The sequence below is a fragment of the Myotis lucifugus genome, unplaced genomic scaffold, assembly GCF_000147115.1.
Source record: "Myotis lucifugus unplaced genomic scaffold, Myoluc2.0 scaffold_45, whole genome shotgun sequence".
Taxonomy (NCBI): domain Eukaryota; kingdom Metazoa; phylum Chordata; class Mammalia; order Chiroptera; family Vespertilionidae; genus Myotis; species Myotis lucifugus.
The window spans coordinates 6,150,516-6,171,438 of NW_005871093.1; the positions used below are offsets into that span (position 1 = coordinate 6,150,516).

At 47.3% G+C, this 20,923-nt stretch overlaps 1 protein-coding gene across 1 annotated transcript in view; it reads right to left on the reverse strand.

The window, feature by feature from the left end:
- Positions 1 to 5,959, reverse strand: part of HIP1 (huntingtin interacting protein 1) — a 135,019-nt gene extending 129,060 nt beyond the window's left edge. Inside the window, 1 exon segment of the mRNA XM_006088290.3 lies at positions 5,782 to 5,959. Within this exon segment, the coding sequence (XP_006088352.1) occupies positions 5,782 to 5,901 (120 nt within the window). The 5' untranslated portion in view covers positions 5,902 to 5,959.
- Between the last annotated feature and the right edge of the window lie 14,964 nt (positions 5,960 to 20,923).

Here is a 20,923-nt window from a genome sequence, read left to right on the forward strand (position 1 = left end):
AATCTCTAAAATGTGCAAAGGAAAAGTGCTCTGCACGAGGGGGCCTGCCTTAGTGCCCAGGCTCCCTGTAGATCTTCCAATGTTTTCGGTTCACACATTTGGCAAACAGGCCACATTGCCTGCCTCATGCAAGGCTCTGAGACCTAGACCCTGCCCCTAAGAGCTTACAGTCTAACAGGGAAGCCAAGATGTGGGCTTGCTTGGATGAATGGGAGACATACAGTAGCTAAGGGCCCCTGCTCACTTGAATACATGATCTAACAGGAACCAGACCACGGGGCTGCCTAGTGGAAGGAGCCAGTGTAAGTTAAGGCCTGAGAGGGACTGGGGACCCTGATGGTGCCCCATCATGCAGGGTCTCTGGGGAGCCAGCAAAGGTACTTGAAAACAGGAAATTATAGAAGCAGTGTTGGGCTTTAGAGACAATCCCTCAGGCACCAGGCTCTTTGGGGGAGAGGGACAGGGAGGACGGGATTACAACAATGTAGACAACAAGTAATAAGGGCAGGAACTGTGAGAAGCGAAGGAACAAGAGAACTGTCACAGAACAGAATGTGACTGTGAGGGCAAGAGGGAAGGCAAACTCAGAGCTAACTGATGCCAAGGAAACGATGGGAACCAGACACAGGCGATCAGAGGCATGTGTTTGGGGCATGTGTAGTTTATCTGGGGGAAATGTCCAATGGGAAACGGTCACTCAGGGTAGGAAGTCAGGAGGGAGATGTGGGGAGCTGGCGTCACGGAGATGAGAACAGAAACCATCACATGGTGGTGAGGGCAGAGGAAGTGGGGTGAGGATGGCATCTTGAGGACCCCAACCATTAAGGGGAGGAAGGAGGAAGGAGAAAGGCAGCCAGAGGGAGCCAGGCAGTGACACCGGGATGGGAATTGTTAAGGCCAGGCTCTGGGACTGGTTTTCCTGGGTCTGAGTCCCAGCTTTGTCACTTAGTTCAGAACCTTGAGCTAGGTCTTAACCTCTCGTAAGCCTCAATTTCCTCATCTTTAAAAATAGGGATTAGAATTCGTAAGCTTGTTGCAAGAATTAAAAGGGGATGGCTTGTGTGAGGCCTTTACCAACTGCACATAGTAAGCGCGGTAAATGTTGGCTATTATCAGTAGTATGAGTAGGAGGAAACCAAAAGAGTACAAACCATGGGCACAAAGGAAGTTGTTCGTGTCTTGTCTACGTTCTCAATACCAACTAGAATCAAAGGTTGATTGTATGCTGCAGATCATGAACTCGGTGGCAGAAACACGCTGACTTAAACGTGGAGAAGAGGACTTGGCTGTCTAATTTTAAGCCCTGGCTTTGCTCTTTACTCACTGTGTGACCCCGGATAAGTCACTTGTCCTCTCTCAGCCTAAGCTATTAAATAGGATAATGGATAGAAATCACCTAACCTGTTCCTAGTACCTCGTAGGCCCTCAATAAGTATCTGTTTCTCTCTCTTCTTCTCTAGAACCCAAATCTCCTGGCTCTTCCAAGCACATGATTCATTAGGATCCTGTACGCTATGGTTGGCTCCACCTGAAGGCATCGTTACTCTCTACGGCAGTGGTTCTCAACCTTCCTCACGCCGCGGCCCTTTAATACAGCTCCTCACGTTGTGGTGACCCCCAACCATAACATTATTTTCGTTGCTACTTCATAACTGTAATTTTGCTACTGTTATGAATCGCAATGTAAATATCTGATATGCAGGATGTATTTTCATTGACACAAATTGAACATAATTAAAGCATAGTGATTCATCACAAAAACAATATGTAATTATATATGTGTTTTCCGATGGTCTTAGGTGACTCCTGTGAAAGGGTTGTTCGACCCCCAAAGGGGTCTCGACCCACAGGTTGAGAACCGCTGCTCTATGGGCTCCTCTGTGTTTCCAGAGCCCCCACCTCTCTCCTCTGATCCCAGCATTCACCTGCCACAGAGCAAAGCTGCTCAGATTCCAGTGTGCACAGCACCACCGGGGCTCTGGTTGAAACGCAGCCTCTGATTCAGCAGGTCCTACACGGGTAAGGACTTCAGTGAGGCTGGTGCTGCAGGTCCTCTGTCCTCCATGCAGAGGAGCCCCGCAGTGACCGCTCCACCTCCCTGCTGACTCATGAGCATCTCTGGGGCTGGTCTCTTTATCTCACTCATCTCTGTGTCCCCTCCATGGTAAGTGCCCTAAACGGATGTTGAAAAAAAACTAAACAACCATGGAGAAAACTAAACAACCACAGAGAAAACTATTTTCTGGCTAAGTAAATACAAGCAGGGTAGCATCTTGTTTTGTCTGTGAGCTGCAGCCCTCCTGGTTCATTCCAAAGTCGTCCTCTGGAATTGGCAATGTGAGGACAATGTGGTAGAAGGGGCCCGAAACCTGGAACCTGGAACCCTGGGTTTGAACTTTGACCCTTTCATTCACCAACCGGTGGTCCTGGGGAAGTCACCAAGCTCTCATCCATAAAGTGAGGGAGATAATAACCCAACGATAGCTAAAACATGCTTTATAAGCTGTAAAATGCTCCAGGCAAGGGATTATTATTACAGCAGCTATTTTGAGGACAACAGCAACTTTTCATTTCCCTAGAGCCTGAGGTTGCTTGTGATGGACTGGAACACACCAGGGGTCTAGTTGGAAATGGGGGCTGCAGCAGGTGGGTCTGAGGTCCTACACCGGCAGGGCCAGTGACCATGAGAGTTGAGGAGGGAAGGCTTCCTGGAAGAGGCTAGCAGAAGTGAGCAAACCAGGATGGTCTGAGGGCACAGCCAGGATGCTGGCCTGACTGGAAGGCAGGCAAAGAAGTCAGAGTTCTCTGATGGGCATGGGGCAGACTCCTGACTGAGATTGTAGGAAGCAAGGCTGTGCCAGGAGGAGATGCGGAGGGAAAAACATCCAGTAACTACATCTGTCCCCTGTAACCCAGAGCTGAGTAACCCACTCAGGCCAGGGCTTACCTACTGGAGCTCACCCGTCATTTTCTACCCTTGACTATAGCCAGCTTGCCACTAACACAAGCCTCAGGCATCTGAGGACACAGGCAAAACAAGGCACGGTCCTGCCTCAGGAAACTCATCGTTTACTGAGGGCAACACAGAAATGGTGACAGTATGAGGCAGCAGGTAAGAGTGGCCAATCGTGCTCCTATCTCCACCTCAGCCAATTCCCGTCATCCACACTCACCTCCAGATGTTTCCTGATGCCACCCCCCCTTCCTGGGATGCCCCATCCCCTTCCCGTCCCCTCTACTCAGCAAGTGCTAACTCATGCTGAAAGGGGTTCAGTCTTCGGTGAGGGCTCCCCACCTCTTCCCAACCCCAGCCTGTGCTTTATGCACATGCTCTTGGTAATTACATTACCTAGTGACACTTCTGTCCCTCTACTGAAGAGCTAATCACGACCTGCACGATTACTTATACTGAGCTTTCTTATGTCTTATCTCCGCAGTCAGATTATAGTAATAATCACTGAAATAGTGTTCTGCAGTTTACAAAATGCCTTCACACGTATTATTTAAATTAACCCCCACAATAAAGTATTATCTTTGTTTTACAATAAAGAAACGGGGCTTAGAAAGGTTAGACAACTTGCCTGAGGCCATACAGCCTATCTAAATGCCCAGCCATAAAACTCAGACTTCTTCTAGCTCCAATGCCAGTACTCTGCCCAGTAGTCAGAGGCAACACAAGGCGGTGCTTAAAGGCTGGAACCACTTCCAGCTGTGTGACTTTGGGCAGGTTACTTAACCTCTCTGGGCCTCAATTTCCTCCTGGAAAATGTGGCTGATACCCACCTAATAGGTTCTTGTAGAGATTAAAGAAGGTAATACAATAAAGTACGAAGAACAGTGCCAAACACTAATTAGTTACAATTAACACTACACCTTGGCTGATTCTCATGGTCTCTTAACTCATTAAAGATTTTTTTCTAACTTATTTTTATATCTCATAATACATTTGATAGGTAATCATTAAACAAAATAAATTTTTGCAGGTTGACTAATGCTAAGTTTTAGGATTGTTCTCTCCCTCTCTCTCTTTTTTCACTTTCCAACCCCCTAATAGAAAAACTCCCTTTTACTGCTCCAGACTACCTCCTCACTCCCACACTATCCCCCAACACTAGGACACATTTAGCCATTTACAAGTGTTCCACAGAATAATCTAGACTCTCTCAAGGGTAGAAACTTTCACAAACCTAATTTTCATCACTTTAGATAATGGGTCAAAATTCTATTTCTCTATTGCTCCAGTTTTTTACTTATTTGAGACTCTAGAACGAATGGGTTATCACAAAATAACACCTATTTGTTTTCCTTTTCCATCTTAAAAAAAGAAGAAGAAAAAGAAGAATTAGAAGAAGGATATCCACTGTTTCCTGAGGCAAGAAGCCTCATGTGACCAGGCAGCTAGTCGAGGCAGTCACACCCACAGCAAACGGGCATAGAAAGCTTCCTTCTTTTCAGCAGTCCAGTCCACAAAGCCAGAGAATGAGCCACAAACCCAGCTGGACCCTGGGAGGCAGAAACGAATGGCGATCTCTCCCATCCTGCCTGGGGTAGGAGGACCCAGGGAGGGGACACTCCCTACTTTACATCACCCAGACACACCTTCCGTGGCCAGAGGTGGCTGGAAAGGAGAGAGGATGAAGTCCCTGGGGTGGAAAGCTTCCAGTCTTTGCAAGAGTCCACAGACAGAACACTCAGTCGGGTCCTCACAATCTTTTCTACCTAAAAGTTTGGAGGGGAAAGCAGAAGAGAGCAGGGGAACCAGCCTCTGGCAGTGGAAGACCAGCTGGCTCTTCAAAGGTTCCACTCCGAGAGGAGGGAGGACCAATCTGCCCATACAGCTTTGGCACTGGGATTAAAAGAAGGGCTGCACCCTTTGAACTAGAGTTTGCATACAAACGAACTGGTGAACACTATAAACACATCAGCTTGATTCAGTCAAATCAATACACCAGGCATTAAAACTCTGAGGTAAAAATGGATTGTGGCTTTTTGTTGATGATAGAGGCATTTTGGCCCCCAGCCCTGGTTAGGCTGGACCAACAGGGCAGTCTGCCTATTAGCTGTCAGGCACCTCTTGGGGGATAAAATCAAAACCCCAAGTCAGGTCTCTGGGCACCCCTGGGCAGCTGGCTCATCCTACCAGCACCTCCATTCCTGCCCCTGGCCGCCCCCTCCTCCAGCCCCCGGTCACTTTCCAAGCTCGGCCACACTTCACATTTCCTACATTCCTTCTCTCCGCTCAGACCCCTGCGGCCCAGCCTCCGAGGGCCGACAGCTGGGGGTGGTGTGAGCCAAGCAGGAGGCACGAGGAAGGGAGCACTAGGGGTGGGGGGATGTCAATGCAACTGAGAAGCGATGGAGAGGGAAGGAGACGCTCCCGACCCTTCACATCTCCAACCCAGCACACACTTGCGTCTCCAAGTGGCTCCCCAAGGCACTCCCCTGACTTAGGGCACTCCTTCCAGCCGCCGCTTTTCGGTTCTTCCCCCTGTCGCCGCCCCGGTGACCCGGCACGGCCCCGCCGGGACCTCCCCTCTGCTGCGCCGCACGGGTCCCGCTAGCTCCTCGGAGCCGCCCTGCCCTTTCCCCCAGACCAGCGGGGATGCCCGGTCCCGGTCCCCAACTTTCCCGGGTCGCCTGGACCCGCGCACGAGATGCCCCCCTCTCCCGGCCCCGTCCTCCCCTGGGCCTGGAAGACCCCTACTTCCTTCAAAGCCCCCACGGCTCACCGCGCTCTCGGGATGCCCCCGCCACTCACGCCCCGGGATCCCCCGTCCTCACCTGAGTCCGCTCGAAACTCTCCCGTTCCGCCGCCTCCATCCCCGCTCCGACCCCGCGCCGGCCCAGCACTTTGGGCAGGGGGTTGGGCACCTGCTTCATGGAGCTGGCCATCCGGTCCATGTTGCCTCGCGGAGCGGAGTCTGGGGCCCTCGACCGCCCCGGGATCCCCACGGCGCCGTCCGCCCCGCCCGACCCGCCGGGATCCGGCGCTAACGGGACGGCTCCCGCCTCTCATTGGCTGGGAGCGCTGCTACTCTCCGAGGCCCCGCCCCTCCGGAGGCTTCCCCGCCCGCCCCGGCCTTTCCGAAGCCCCGGCGCGCCCTGCCCGCCCGAGCACTGCGGCCCGAGACGCGCGGTGACCGGCCCGGAGGTCTGCCCATCATTGGGTCCCACAGCCCCCGGCGGGGGCGGGGCGGGGCGGGGGCGGAGCCTGGGGAGGCCCTGACCTGCCCGGCCCGCCTCTCCCCTGCCTTTGCACCGCTCTCCGCGGCCCCCTCCCGCGCCCCAGGCCCTGACCCTTCGTAAGCCGCTCTCTCCTTCGGCCCCCGGCGCTGCGAGGTCCCCGCGCGGTGGGCGGAGGTCACCCTGGCCGGGAGTCGGGCTCCCGCAGGACTCGGGGCTCGCCTGGGAATACCCTGTTTACTTCTCTCGGTCCGGGGACCTGCGATCGCGGGACGGACCGGCTTGGCGGCTGGAGCCCCACGAAGCGCTGCCCCCAGGCCCGGCTCCCGCAGGATGGGTCAGCATCTGCCAGACCTGGTCACCTTGGGGGGCAATTCCCACCCAGTTTCCTCGGCTTCCTCCCTCGTCCTGCTCCTGCTCTGACTCCCTGCCGATCCCCTTTGTAGGGACCGCCGCAGCCCCTGGAGCGCTGGGCTGGGTCAGTGGGAACCTCCCGCACCTTCTTCCCAAACCTCTCCTCATCGGGACTTGGCCTGAACGTATTGTTGGTAGAACCCCCTGTGGACACGTTCCTTAGTTCTGGGCCACCCCTCCCGTCCTACTCAGTCGTCAGCCAAGGTACCGACAGGCGGAGGGAAATGTGATGCTAAATGAGATGCTGAAGAAAGAGATCTCCGTAAATTTTGGTGTTGGGGGGAGGGAGGTTTGAAACTCAAAGTAAAGAAAGGCATTAAGCCCTGGCCGAGCGGCTGAGTTGGTTGAAGCGTCGTCTCTTATACCAAAAGGTGGCGGGTTCAACTCCCGGCTAGGGCACATACCTGGGTTCTGGGGTTGGGTCCCAGTGGGGCTCCTAGGCTCCTAGGCTCGTATGGGAGGCAACGGATCAATATTCTTGATGTTTTCCTCTTCCTAAAAATCAATGGAAATATATCCTCTGGTGAGGATTAAATTTTTTAAAAAAAGAAAGAAAGACAATTTTTAACCAAAAAAAAAACAACAGAAAAAAAATGTTAACTAAGAGCTTTGGATAAAAATTCACATATTCGGTAAAGAAGTGAAAGAGTGGGTGGGCCTTTGCAGGCAGGCTCTTGCTCAGACCTGTGCTTTGCATTGTGTGGATGGGATCTTGGCGGGAGAGGGAAAGGAGGGAACCAATGGGGAGACTCCAGCAATAGGTGAGAGACCATGAGGGCCTGCACTAGAATGGAGAGAGGAAAGTTCTGTCCTGTAGAGGTTAGTGAATAGGCTTGGACAAAAGGAATTCTGGGAGAGAGGAGGCAGATCATCATGGGAACAGAATTTCTGTAAGAGGAAGGATTGAAGGGTGGCTATGTGATGGGGGGAATTGCCTTGCACAGCAAGCACACTGGTTTTACCTTTTCTTTTCTTTCTTTCTTTTTAATATATTTTTTATTGATTTCAGAGAGGAAGAGAGAGAGAGAAACATCAATGATGAGGATCATTGATCGGCTGCCTCCTACATGCCCCCCACTGGGATCGAGCCCGCAACCCAGGCATGTGCCCTTGACCAGAATCGAACCGGGACCCTTCAGTCCGCAGGCCGACCTTCTATCCACTGAGCCAAACTGGCTAGGGCTCACCTTTTCTTAAATTGTGTCCACATGGGAGACTTTGGAGTGGCTCCCCATGGGTTCCTCTGGTAAGAGGTTCACTGTCACCTAGTTTTTGAGGCTTTGTTTCTGGGCATGTGGAAATGACACGGAGTAGAGGAGCATGATAGGGGTGCATGTTGATGAAGAAGAGATGACTTTAATTCTAGGCACAGCAATGTCAACATAGGCTTGGCCAAAAAGCACATGATGGGTAGAAACAGAGGCACCTAGGGAGAAGGAATTGAGGGCTGGACCCTAGGACAGTGATGGCGAGCCTTTTGAGCTCGGCGTGTCAGCATTTTGAAAAACCCTAACTTAACTCTGGTGCCGTGTCACATATAGAAATTTTTTGATATTTGCAACCATAGTAAAACAAAGATGTATATTTTTGATATTTATTTTATATATTTAAATGCCATTTAACAAAGAAAAATCAACCCAAAAAAATGAGTTCACGTGTCACCTCTGACACGCGTGTCATAGGTTCGCCATCACTGCCCTAGGAGGTGCTATCAGTAAATTGTGCCCTGTTGGGAGATAAAGACAATAGATGAGGATCATGTATGGGGGTGTTTGGAGGTCATGAGGATGTATCAGTCAGAGCTGCAGAAGGAAAGGAATTGCACCCTGGAAGGGCTGACTGAGAGCTGAAGAAGGAACTTGTGCAAAGGTGTGACCTAGAATAAGGGACCAGCCAAGGAGGGTGAAGCACTAACAGTGAAGAACAGTGGGAAGCTGTCACCAGTACCTGAAAGGACAGGCAGGGGAGCTATATTGGAACCAGTTGGGAGCTCTAGTCACAGGAAAGGAGGCACCCGACAAGAGCTGTGGCCTGAGGTAAAACACCAGTCACTGGGAGATCTTACTCTCTATCTCTTCCATCTTCTGATTTCCTAATAGTGCCTCCCACTGGCCAAACCCAGCTGGCAGCCCAAGGCAAGGGTGATGCTTTACCCCTTCTTCCAGATATGGAGAAGAGTGGAAACTAGATGGGGAAGGGGGGGGGGTCTCAGCACAGGGGCCTCAGAGGAATATACCTACAAGGAAAATAGACAAGATTCATAATAATACCTCTGTGTGCCAATTCTTGATCCTGCACCCACCCCATGTCTGTACCCAGCTACAGAGTGTTTATGATCCTTTGCCCAAAGTTTATGGCTTCAATAAACAAGGGCCCTTTAAACAGGGATTAAGGGATCGGTCTACTTCTTATTAGAATAAACCAGAATAGGAATTTATAGTTTGGAGCACCCTGTGGAAAAGATTCAATCAAGTTACCTTCCTCTGTGAAACTCAGAGTGAGTTAAAAATAAGGATTTTCCACCTGTCGCAGCAGCAAAACCCTTTGTTAAGGGTTGAGGGAAACCACTCTCATGCTATACAAACTGCAGGACTCTACTAGTTTCCTTTAGCTCTTACTGTCTCTCCCAGCAATGTTGGGACCACTTGTTTTAAACCTTGTAGAGATACTGGTTTTTGGACATGTAATCCTAATATCTGGGACATTCATAGGGGAATAAGTGTGACATCTGCCTCTCTGTAACTGGTGAAATCTGTCCCGCCCCAGACCTAGTTTGGATCTGATTTAGTATCTGGTATGAGGATATATAAGCTGACCACACTATTCCTAACATGTTCCTTGAGCCCAATTATGCATGTTTTAATAGTTTGAATGAGATGTCATTAGTATACATTAAGCTGCATATAAATTATTTAAAATATACAATATGATGAGTTTTGACATATATGTACACCCATAAAACCATCACTACAATCAAGATAATGAACATATTCATCATCCCCAAAGGTTCCCTCATGCCCTTTTGTAATTCATTCTTACCTCCTCCCAAACCCCTGTGCCTAGGCAACTACTGATCTACTTTCTGCCACCATACATTAGTTGCATTTTCTAGAATTTTATATAAGTGGAATCATACAGGATGTGTTCTTTTTTTGTTTGGCTTTTTCCACTAAGAATAGTTATTTTGAAATATATGTACGTTGTCACTTGTATCAATAGTTTGTTCCTTTAATTGCTGAATAGTATTCCAGTATATGGATAGCATGCAATTTATTTATCCATTAACCTGCTGATGGACATTGGATTCTTTCCAGTTTTTAACTATTACCAAAAAAAGCTTTGTGTGAACATATGCTTTTATTTATCTTGGGTAAATACTGTGTATGGTAGATGTATGGTTAACTTTTTAAAATTGCTTTCCAAAATGGTTATGCCATTTTACATTCCCACCATCAGTGTGTGAGAGTTCCAGTTGCTTCACATCCTTGTCAACACTTGTTATGGTTGGTCTTTTTATTTTAATCATTTAAGTGAGTGTATGGTGGTATCTCATTGGTATTTAAATTTACATTTCCGTAATCACTAATGATGTTACTATCTTTTCAGATGCTTATTTGACATCTGTATATTCTCTTTGATAAAGTATTTAAATCTTTTGCACATTAAAAAAAATTTTAATGATAGACTTATAGAAAACTAGAGGCCCAGAGCACGAAATTCATGCATGGGGGGGATTGTCCCTCAGCCCGGCCTGTGCCCTCGGGGGATGTCCAACTGCCAATTTAGGCCCAATCCCCGGGGATCAGGCCTACACCAGCAGTCGGACATCCCTCTCACAATTCAAGACGCTGCATGCACAAGTGACCATACTTTTCATACAGGTGAAAGGCATCTTGCTGTTGTATGGGCAGCTACATTTTTTTGCCCTGATTATAAAAAGTAGTACATAACATGATCCTTCTGAGGCAGTAGTACCATTTTCCCCATCTTATGGGTAGAAAAACTGAAGGAGAGAGAAGTTAAGTAATTGGCTTTGTCACACAGTTATAAGTGTCAGAATCAGGGCTGACCACAAAATGTGCAAGCCAGAATCCAGGCATGTCATTGCTGCATCATCCTATTTTTTCAGTGTTAGAGTAGCCTTGCCTGGTTTTAATTTTTAAATCTAAGAGACTGTTCCCAATATATAGGGTAGGTCCCTAGGCTTGGCTGGCGATCAGGGCAGATCTGTGGGGTGACTGGTGGGCGGGGCAATTGGGGGCCCCCCTGCTAGCACCCGCCTTGGCTAGCTATCTGGCACTGCCCGCTGGCCAGACCCAGCCCCCTGATCACCGCTGCCATTGGTCACCTCCCTAGTGGTCAGTACTCATCATAGCGACCGGTCATTCCGCCTGTTGTTCCACTGTTCGGTCGATTTGCATATTAGGGTTTTATTATATAGGAATTGCAAGATACTACAGAGTTTCCACATACCCTTCACCTACCTTCTTATACAACCTAATGTTAACATCTGACACAACCATAGTACAATTATTAAAACTAGGAAATTAACATTGGTACAATACTATTAACTAAAGACTTTATTTATTTTTATTGATTTCAGAGAGTGGAAGGGAGAGGGAGAGAGATAGAAACATCAATGATAAGAGAGGATCATTGATTGGCTGCTTCCTGCACACCTCCTACTGGGGATTGATCCCACAACCCGGGCAGGTGCCCTGACCTGGAATCGAACATGACCTCCTGGTTCATGGGTCAGTGCTGAAGCTCTAAGCCACACTGGCCAGGGTAAATACTTTATTTGGATTTCACCATCTACTAATGTCCTTGTCTGCTCCAGGATCCAATCTAAAACTGCACATTGTCTCTAGTGGCCATGTTTTCTTAGTCCCCTCCAATCTGTGACAGTTCCTCAGTCTTTCCTTGCGTTTTTGAAAGTGACACTTTTGAGTAGTACTGACCAAATATTTTGTAAGCTATTCCTCAATTTTGTAGGTTGTTCCTGGTATTTTCTCACGATTAGATTGATGTTATAAATTTCTGGTAAAAATAGCACAGAGGTGATGTGCCCTTCTTCACACATTTATTGGGGGTGCATACTGTCCATAAGTCTTATTGCTGTTGATAAGCTCAGTCACTTGTGAAGGTGGAGTCTATTATTTTTCTCCACTGGAAAGTTACCATTTTTTTAAATTAATAAAAATTTGTGGGAGATACTTTGAGGCTATGCAAATATCCTGTTTCTCTTTATTGTTTCTGGCCCATCTTTTAATTGGGTTGTTTGTCTTCTTATTAAACTCATAAGTGAGTTGAACAAGGCTGCAGGAATCAGAGTCACTATACAAAACTCAATTGTATTTATATACACCAGCAATTAACAATCAGAAATTGAATGTAAAGCGGATACCATGTATGATAGTATCAAAATTATGGAGTACTTAGGAACAAATTTGACATAAGACATGAAAGACATGTACACTGAAACAATAAAACATCGCCGAAAGAAAGGAGGACAGTGGAGAGATGCACCATGTTTGTGGATCCGAGATTCAATTTTTTTAAAGAAGTTTGGAGATATATATCTGGCTTTCTAGTTCCATTTATTTATTTATTTATTTATTTATTTATTTTCTTTTAAATCCTCAGATAAGGACATGGGGAGAGAGAGAGAGAGAGAGAGAGAGAGAGAGAGAGAGAGAGAGAGAGAAGAAACATCAGTTGCCTTCCACATACTCCCAGACTGGGGACCCGCATGTGCCCTGACTGGGAACCAAACCTGCAATCCTTCGGTGCACAGGACGATGCTCAACAAACAGCCACTCCAGCTGGGCTGAGACTCAATTTTGTTAAGATGTCAATTCTTCCTAAATTGACCTATAGATTTGATATATTCTGATCAAATTTACAGCAAGCTATTTTGTAAAAATGGTTAAGATGATTCTAAGATTTGAAGAGAAAGGGAAAGGACCTAGAATATTCAAAAGAACACATTTCATGTACTTACATTGCATGATCAAAACTTATTATAAGGCTACAGTAACCAAAATAGTGTGGTATTGGTGCAAAGGTAGATGTGTTGATCAATAGAACAGATTAGAGAGTCCAGAAATAGGATCACACGTATATGGTCAATTGATTTTCCACAAGGTTACAAGGCAGTTCAATGGAAGGAATATGATCTTTACAATAAATGGTTCTAGAATAATCGGATAACCAAATGCCAAAAACAAACAAACAAACAAACAAAATAAGCCTGCACACCCCACACTGAAGATCGAGCCCACAACCGGGGCATGTGCCCTGACCGGGAATCAAACCGTGACCTCCTGGTTCATAAGTTGATGCTCAACCACTGAGCCACACAGGCTAGGCACTTCTGTGTCTTTTAATTTAAAAATAAAATTAAGAAATGTAAACAAAATAGTTGATAAAAATACACCCCAAGTAGTGCTTTTTATGTTTATTAAAACTGACTCTCAGCTTATGACGCTGGTGCACAGGTGGAGCTCCAAAACTGAAAGCTTCCCTTTTGTTGCAGAGGGTGACTTCTACTTTATTACCTAAAGTCTTTGCCAGATCTTGAAAAGTTCGTGCCAGTACTCAAAACATTTATTGTATGTGTAGGGGCGTCAGGGTAGATTGGGGAGAAGGATGTTGACCGGTAAGGGGCAGCAGAGACCTGGCAGAAGTGGTCAGGGGTGCCCCATAACTGACCAGGGCAGGTAAGCTGGAATGGGGCACCTCTCCTGGTTGAATCAGGAGCTGAGGCAGAACATGAAACTGGAGCCAGGGGCTGTGTCAAGTCAGAAGCCAAGGAGATAGGAACAAAGCCAAAATGGCAAGCCCAGCCAAAGCCAGACAGGCAGCCTGCAAGCCAGGGATGGGCAGACAGCACTGAATTGACCCTGGTGATGGACAAGGGTCAGGTGTCTGCAGGGAAAGCCGATCTCACCCTGCGCTCACTAAATAATGCCATTGATCAAGATGAGGAATGCTTTGAGGGAAAGAGAGCAAGTTCATTTGTGGACACATCAAGGTTCAGATACCCTGCAGAGATGGCCATCGGGCTATTGGAACATTGGAAGGACCGTCAGAACTGTTGGTGTAAGTTGAGGGTCACTCTCTGAAATGATCAGGGATGCTCTGGGCCTGGAGGAGAGAAGAGAGGGGGATCCAGACAGACACTTGGAGCAAGCCACACACTGGGAGAAAAAATCTGCAAAACATTTATCCAACAAAGGACATGTGTCTAGAATATGCCAAGTATACATTTTTAAAGTTTGCCTAGTTTTAAATCATTCACACAGGTCAGGATGAATAAGGAACAAGAGGACAGTGTAGGGGACCTACAGTGACAGGGATCTGGCTCTGAGCTTCAGCTCTATCATGTTTAGTTATCATGTAGGAAAGTGACAGCATCCACAAGAAACGGTTGAGGAAAAGAAGCAAAAGGAGATGGAAAAAAATGAAGACTGAGAATTAGAAGGGAGGCCAGCAGATTTCAGTGTCGTCAGAGCCCAGGCAGGAGAGCATTGCAAGAAAAAGGGGAGTTGATAAAAGAGGTCAGGGAAGGATGACTGAGGGGAGGACCTAGAAAGTGGAAATTCGTGCCTCTGAGAGAGCAGTTTCAGTAAATGTATGGATGCCACCAAGTTCAAGGGTCTCCAAGGCTGGATAATCCATTAGGAGGACACGGCACTAACTGAAAGCTGTTATACTCATGGTTACAGTTTACTATAGAGCAGCAGTTCTCAACCTGTGGGTCGCGACCCCTTTGGCGGTCAAACGACCCTTTCACAGGGGTCGCCGAAGACCATCCTACATATCAGATATTTACATTATGATGCATAACAGTAGCAACATTGAAGTAGCAACAAAAATAATTTTATGGTTGGGTCACAACATGAGGAACTGTATTTAAAGGGCCAGAAGGTTGAGAACCACTGCTATAGAGAAAGGATACATATTAAAATCTGCCCTGGGGAGGAGTCCAACAGGGTTCTATACTTGGGGTTTCTAATGAAGTCCTGGACAGCTCTAGCTCCTGCAAATAATGATGTGTAACAACATGCTTGGAGTGTCACCAACCAAGGAAGCTCATCCAAGCCCTGTGTGCAGCATTTTATTGGGGCTCCGTCACATAGACATGGTGGTCACCTGTGTGGCTGACCTTTAGTCTCTACACCAGAGCTGAAGGCAAGGCCAGCTCTCTCTTTGGGTAAGGTCATTTCTCTACTATACAGATGCTTAACTGCAATGAGTTGAGAAATGAATTAAATATGTGCAGGGGAAGTAGACACTATGGCGCTCCTCCAAAACACGTGTCAGGAAAAACGAAGGTAAAAGTCTCCATGGAAAAATGGGGAGGGCGGAGAAATGGAAAGATAAGGAGAGGCTGAGGGTTGCAGGTTGCAAGGAAAGCGCAGGCCGGAGTCCAGGGCCATGAGCCCAGTAAGGGGTGAGTTTGGGAGAGGAATTCCGCAGCGAAGCTGAGGCGCCCCCATCTGGCAGTGAGATTCTGAAGTGGGATGGGGTGTTCGCTCCTGTAAATGAGGAGGCAAGGAACTGGATGGTAAGAGTGGATGGGCTATACAAACTGGATATGAAATTGCTCAGAGCAAAGTTAGAAGCAATGTTCCTGGGAGAAACTTGTGAGAATAGGTGTGGCTGGATAATATTTTGGATACGTCACTCTCCCCTCACTCTCCCTCCCCTCCCTTCCCCCATTTCTTTTCCCTATGACACGTACCCTGTGGCATTTACTGCCCCAGCAGAGGAAAAATGAAGCAGAAAGAAATGCTTTGTGTTACACAAGCCTAGGGTTTGAGTTTCAAAAGCCTAGAAGACACAGTTATGTGCTCGACAATGGATTGGGGAGAATAGAGAAAGGATCAGGCTACCCCATGCCCAGACCTGGTCCTCCTGTCGGGGGTTTGGGGAGAGGCCGGATGCAGAATGCTGGGACACCAGTCTGTTTCTTACAAATGGGCTCTTTATCCTGGCTCCTGGGGCTGCGTCCTGGGGGTGGAGGGGACCCCGACACAAACCACAGAGAGGTCTGGAGAATCTGGGGCAGAGGGAATCCACACTCTCCTCTTCCTAGTGGGTCCCAGGGCAGCCATAAGGAGACCAGGGCAGCAGAACATTTCCCATGAACCCAAGAGCCATGGGCCATGCCAGAGAGTCAGCAGACCCAAAAAGGAAGACATGGTAGTGACCTGTAGGGGTCAGGCTCTGAGGCCATGGAGGGCACAAGGATGCCTTGGGGGTGTCAGTGTGGTTGGATGATGGCAACCAGGGACCAATGACCCCCCCAATTCCTTAGCATGGTAAGAGCCCTTTGGAGAAAGCTACCCTGAGACCTCGAACTGCTGGCTATGAGTCCTGCCCTCTGCCCACCAGTAACTCAAAGGAGAGCTCCAGTTCAGTTATGGAGAAACAAAAGTACATTACGTACACAGCTAAGACTGTGAATGTCCCAACCTGGAAAATAAAGATGTACAGACCAGAGAAAGATGTCTTTCTGCTACAATGTTTGGACCAAACTTCCATCACTATTTGCCCAGAGTTCCATTGTTCGATGCCCTACCAGTTTTCTTGATTATGGGGAAACAACCTTTTACTTTTTAAAGAAAATGTGTTTTAATTGATTTCAGAGAGGAAGGGAGAGGGGGAGAGAGATAGAAACATCAATGATGAGAGAGAATCATCGATTGGCTGCCTCCTGCATGCCCCCCATTGGGGACTGAGCCCGAAACCTGGGCTTGTGCTCTGACCGGGAATCGAACCGTGACTTCCTAGTTCACAGGTCAACGCTCAAAAACTGAGCCACGCCGGCTGGGCAAAACAGCCTTTCTGGAGTAATACTTTTTGTCTGTAGGGCTGCTGAGGTCATTTTCAGGAGAGATGGTAGGGGCCAGCCAGACTCCGGCAACGAGCAAGACCAGGGGGAGGGCCCATGGGCTGGGTGTGGGGCTCCTGTGGATAGCAGAGGACCAGCCCACAGTGGGTGATGGGAAAGAGGGCCAAAAGCAATCCCGAGTTCTCAGTTACGTTGTGAGAAAACAAGATCCCCTGAAAGAAACACCATTTCCTTGAAAGACTTCCTTGTCCTTCTCAGGACCACATTTGTGTGTTTCTCAACATATGATGGGGCCCGTTTTCCAGCCTTTCGCCCCCACCCCACCTTTTCATCAGTTAGCAGCCATGGGCTGAAATGTGTCTGTCAAAATTCACATGTGGAAGTATCAGGCTCTCATTCTTCAGAATAAGACTGTATTTGGAGACAGGGTCTTCCACGAGGTAATTAAGTTAAAAATGAGGTTAGTAGGGTGGGCCCTAATCCAATATGACACCTGTTTTAGTAAGAAGAGAGAGTAGGATACAGATACACACAGAGAGAAGACCGTGTGAACCGTAGGGAGAAGACAGCTATCTGCCAACCAGGGACGAAGGCCTCAGAAGGAACCAATCCTGCTGACACCTGGATCCCTGCTTTCTGGCCTCCGGAACAGTGAGAAGATCAATTTCTGTTATTAAGCCACCTGGTCTGTGGCATCCCTAGCAAACGAATCCCTCCTCCCACCCCATCTATAACCTTAATCCTCTCCCTCTAGCGCAGCACTTCATCTCCTCTTCCAGGGATTTACACACCTGTACAGATATGTTCAGCTGAGAAACACAGGAGAGCAGACCTTTGCTTGTGTTTCCATCTTGCCACTTTTCCTGAGGCTACAATCTGATCAACACTTCACTCAGTTCATGTCCACAGCTGGTTTTATGCCACTCGCAAGGGCTACACCATCAAAAGGGATAGACATGGTCCTTGCCGGCAGGAAGACTGCAGTCTGGTGGCAAAACACTGTTAGCATCCCCATGCCCCTTCCTGCACCCCCATCCCAGCTGCCAGCTTCACCCCACCCTGGCCCTGCTGCAAATGGAGGGAGGAGGGATGGTGTCCACACATTCACCAGGTGTCTAATCCTGGTGCCGCTGCCACAAACCCTGAAACATACAGCCCTGGTCGCTGTTGGCAGACATTTGCCACTACAATGGAAGGCAGCCTGAAGACAAAACTGATATCAGGAAAAAAAAACAGAGCCCAGGGAATCACAGAGGAATAGAGCTAGAGTCCGACCAATCTATGACGACACATGGCAAAGACCTGCAGTACCATGATGAATAAAAGTGTGAGAATGCCCGTTCCTGCCTTGATCTGATCTAAGGGGAACAGCATTCAGTCTTTGACCGTGAAGTATGATGTTGCAGTGGACGGAGACTCTGAACTGTCACAGAAGAGTTCCACCTGCTCCTGCTACTCTTCTTCATATTGTGGAAAGAATGCAGATCCCTCACCGGAGAAGATACATGAATGACGAGTAAACAGATGAAAAGATGAGGCTCAGCATTTTGTGTCATTAGGGAATAGCACATTCAAACGACAACTAGATGCAACAACACAAACCTATTAAAATAGCTAAAAATCAAAACACTGTCAGCACTGCGAGGATGTGGAGCAACAGGAGCTTTCATTCATTGCTGGTAGAAATACAAAATGAAGCCTCCACTTTGGACGACAGTTTGGGGGTTCCTTAGAAAACTCAACGTACTCTTCCCATATGATTCAGTGATCGTGCCCCTTGAAAGCAACCAAGATATCCTTCAACATGTCAATGGGTAAATCGTGCTACGTCCATACAATGAAAAATGATTCTGTAATGAAAAGAAATGAGCTATCAAGCCAGTACAAGGCATGAAGAAAACTTAAATGCACACTACTACGTGAATGAAGCCCATCTGAAAACGTTACATACTGTATTATATCAACATCCTCGAAAAAGCTTCAGTATGGAGACAGAAAAAGGGTAAGTGGTTACCATGGATTTATGGGGAGGGAGCGAGATGGAGGGGTGAACAGGGGAAGCACAGAGGCTTTTTAGCTTAGTGAGACTATTCTGTATGATGCTTCATGGTGGATGCATGTCGTTATATATTTGTCCAAATCATAAAATGTACATTAGAGTGAACTATGGACTTTAAATATAATTTTTAAGAAATTATTATGTTAACTGTAGGTTTGTGTGTGTGTATATCCTTTATCAACCCTCTGTACCTGCAATAAAAAAAAACCTTTGTTTGACAATATCATTATGTCTTTATTATGAAAATTAAATGTAGTTTTGGTGAATAATACAGGGCCATAGCCTGGCCGGTGTAGCTCAGTGGTTGAGCATCGCAACCCATGAACCAAGAGGTCATGGTTCAATTCCTGGTCAGGGCACAGGCACGGTAGGGGGTGTGCCTGAGGCAGCTGATTAATGATTCTCCCTCACCATTAATGTTTCTATCTCTTCCTCCCTCTTAAATCAATAAAAACATATTTAGAAAAAGAAAAAAACAATACAGGGCCATACATACACACAAATACCACAAATTCAAAAATAATGTGAAATCACTTAATGAAACAGAATGGTATAGACCAGTGGTTGTCAACCTTGGCTGCACATTAGAATCACCTGGGAATCCTTTTAAAATCCTGATTTCTGGGCCTCATCCTCCGGAAATTCCATTTCTTTATTATGGGGTAGGGCCCCAACATTAGTAACAAAGAAACAGAATTTCCGGAGGATGAGGCCCAGAAATCAGGATTTTAAAAGGATTCCCAGGTGATTCTAATGTGCAGCCAAGGTTGAGAACCACTGGTATAGAGGAAAGAGCATGGACTGGGGAATTAGTTCTAATCTTTCCTTGCCTGCTTTTTTTTTTTTTTCCCTCAAAGTTTAATGACTAATTGCTATCTATGTCCAGAGATATAGGGCACATAAGGACCACAGAAAATATTTTGCTTGCTCTTATGAATAGTTAGAACCTGTTCTTAGGATGTGGTGTATAATTTACAATTGTGTCAATTTCCATTAATTAAGAATTCTGGCTGAGTGCCTACTATATGCTGGTCTTCAGTGCATACAAATATGAATGGGAAAAGACTACTGTCATAGAACTTTGGTAGCAAGGAGAAGGAGAAAGAGGAGGAGGAGGAGGAGGAGGAGGAAGGGGGGGAGAAAGAAGGAAGGAAAGAAGGAAGGAAGGAAGGAAGGAAGGAAGGAAGGAAGGAAGGAAGGAAGGAAGGAGAAAGAGAGAAAGAGAGAAAGAAAGAAAGAAAGGAAGAAAGAAAGAGAGAGAGAAAGAAAGAAAACAAAAGAATTCTGGCGAATTCAAATACTAGGGAATGTATAGAAGACTGGCAGGACTAGTTACATAGCTTGGAGAGGCCACCCATTCCCAATTTCATAACCTTGACCTCATAAATACTAATAGCTCAATTTTGCCCTTCCCTGTCACTGGCCACCACCTCCTATCTTTACATGTTCCTCCTCTAGAACCTCAACTCCAGTTCACTGGGACCTACAATCCTTTGGATCTGCCACTTTTCCATTGCCTTCCCCCTCCCACACAGCCACCATTTCTCTCTTTATAAGCGCAAAAGTCCTGACAATCAGCCACAGGCTGACAGGCTTTGTGTCCCATTATCTCTCTGATGTCACAATAGCAACTGAAAGGACCATGAGATCATCTGATCCAACTTTCTCACTGAAGCAGCAGCAGAAACAGATGTGTTTTTTTAAAATATGTATTTTATTCATTTTTTAGAGAGGAAGGGAGAGGGAGAGGAATAGAGAGTTAGAAACATCGATGAGAGAGAAACATCGATTTGGCTGCCTCCTGCCCACTCCCCACTGGGGATGTGCCCACAACCAAGGTACATGCCCTTGACCGGACTCGAACCTGGGACCCTTCACTCTGCAGGCTGACACTCTATCCACTGAGCCAAACCGGTTAGGGCAGAAACAGATGTTTATTCATCACGTAGTGTATTAGGCACTGTGCTCTGAGGTTTTTGTGTTATCTCATTTAACCCTCAAAGCAACCCCATAAGCTCAGTGTCACTATAATCTCTATTTTACTCATAAGAAAACTGGGGTTAATGGTGGTGGCGGGGGGGGGGGGGAGTTCTAGTCCAGAAACTTATCTCAGATCTCCAAATTGATAAGTGGTGGCACTAGGATCCAGGTCCAGGCAGCCTGAGTCCAAGCCCCAGCTTGCAGGCATCTGCCTATGAGATGCAGATCATGCACATGGGATGAATTATCATTGCACAGGATACTGGGGCCCAGGTACCTGCTTGGTGCAGGGATGCCCTTAATCAAGCACCTTGAATTTGCTGGGGTTGCTGGCTGGGGTGGGGGATGGGGTGGACAAGGCAGCGGTGTGGCTGAGCAGAGCCGGCTCCTGGTACCTCCGCGCCTGCTCTAATGCACTCCGTGGA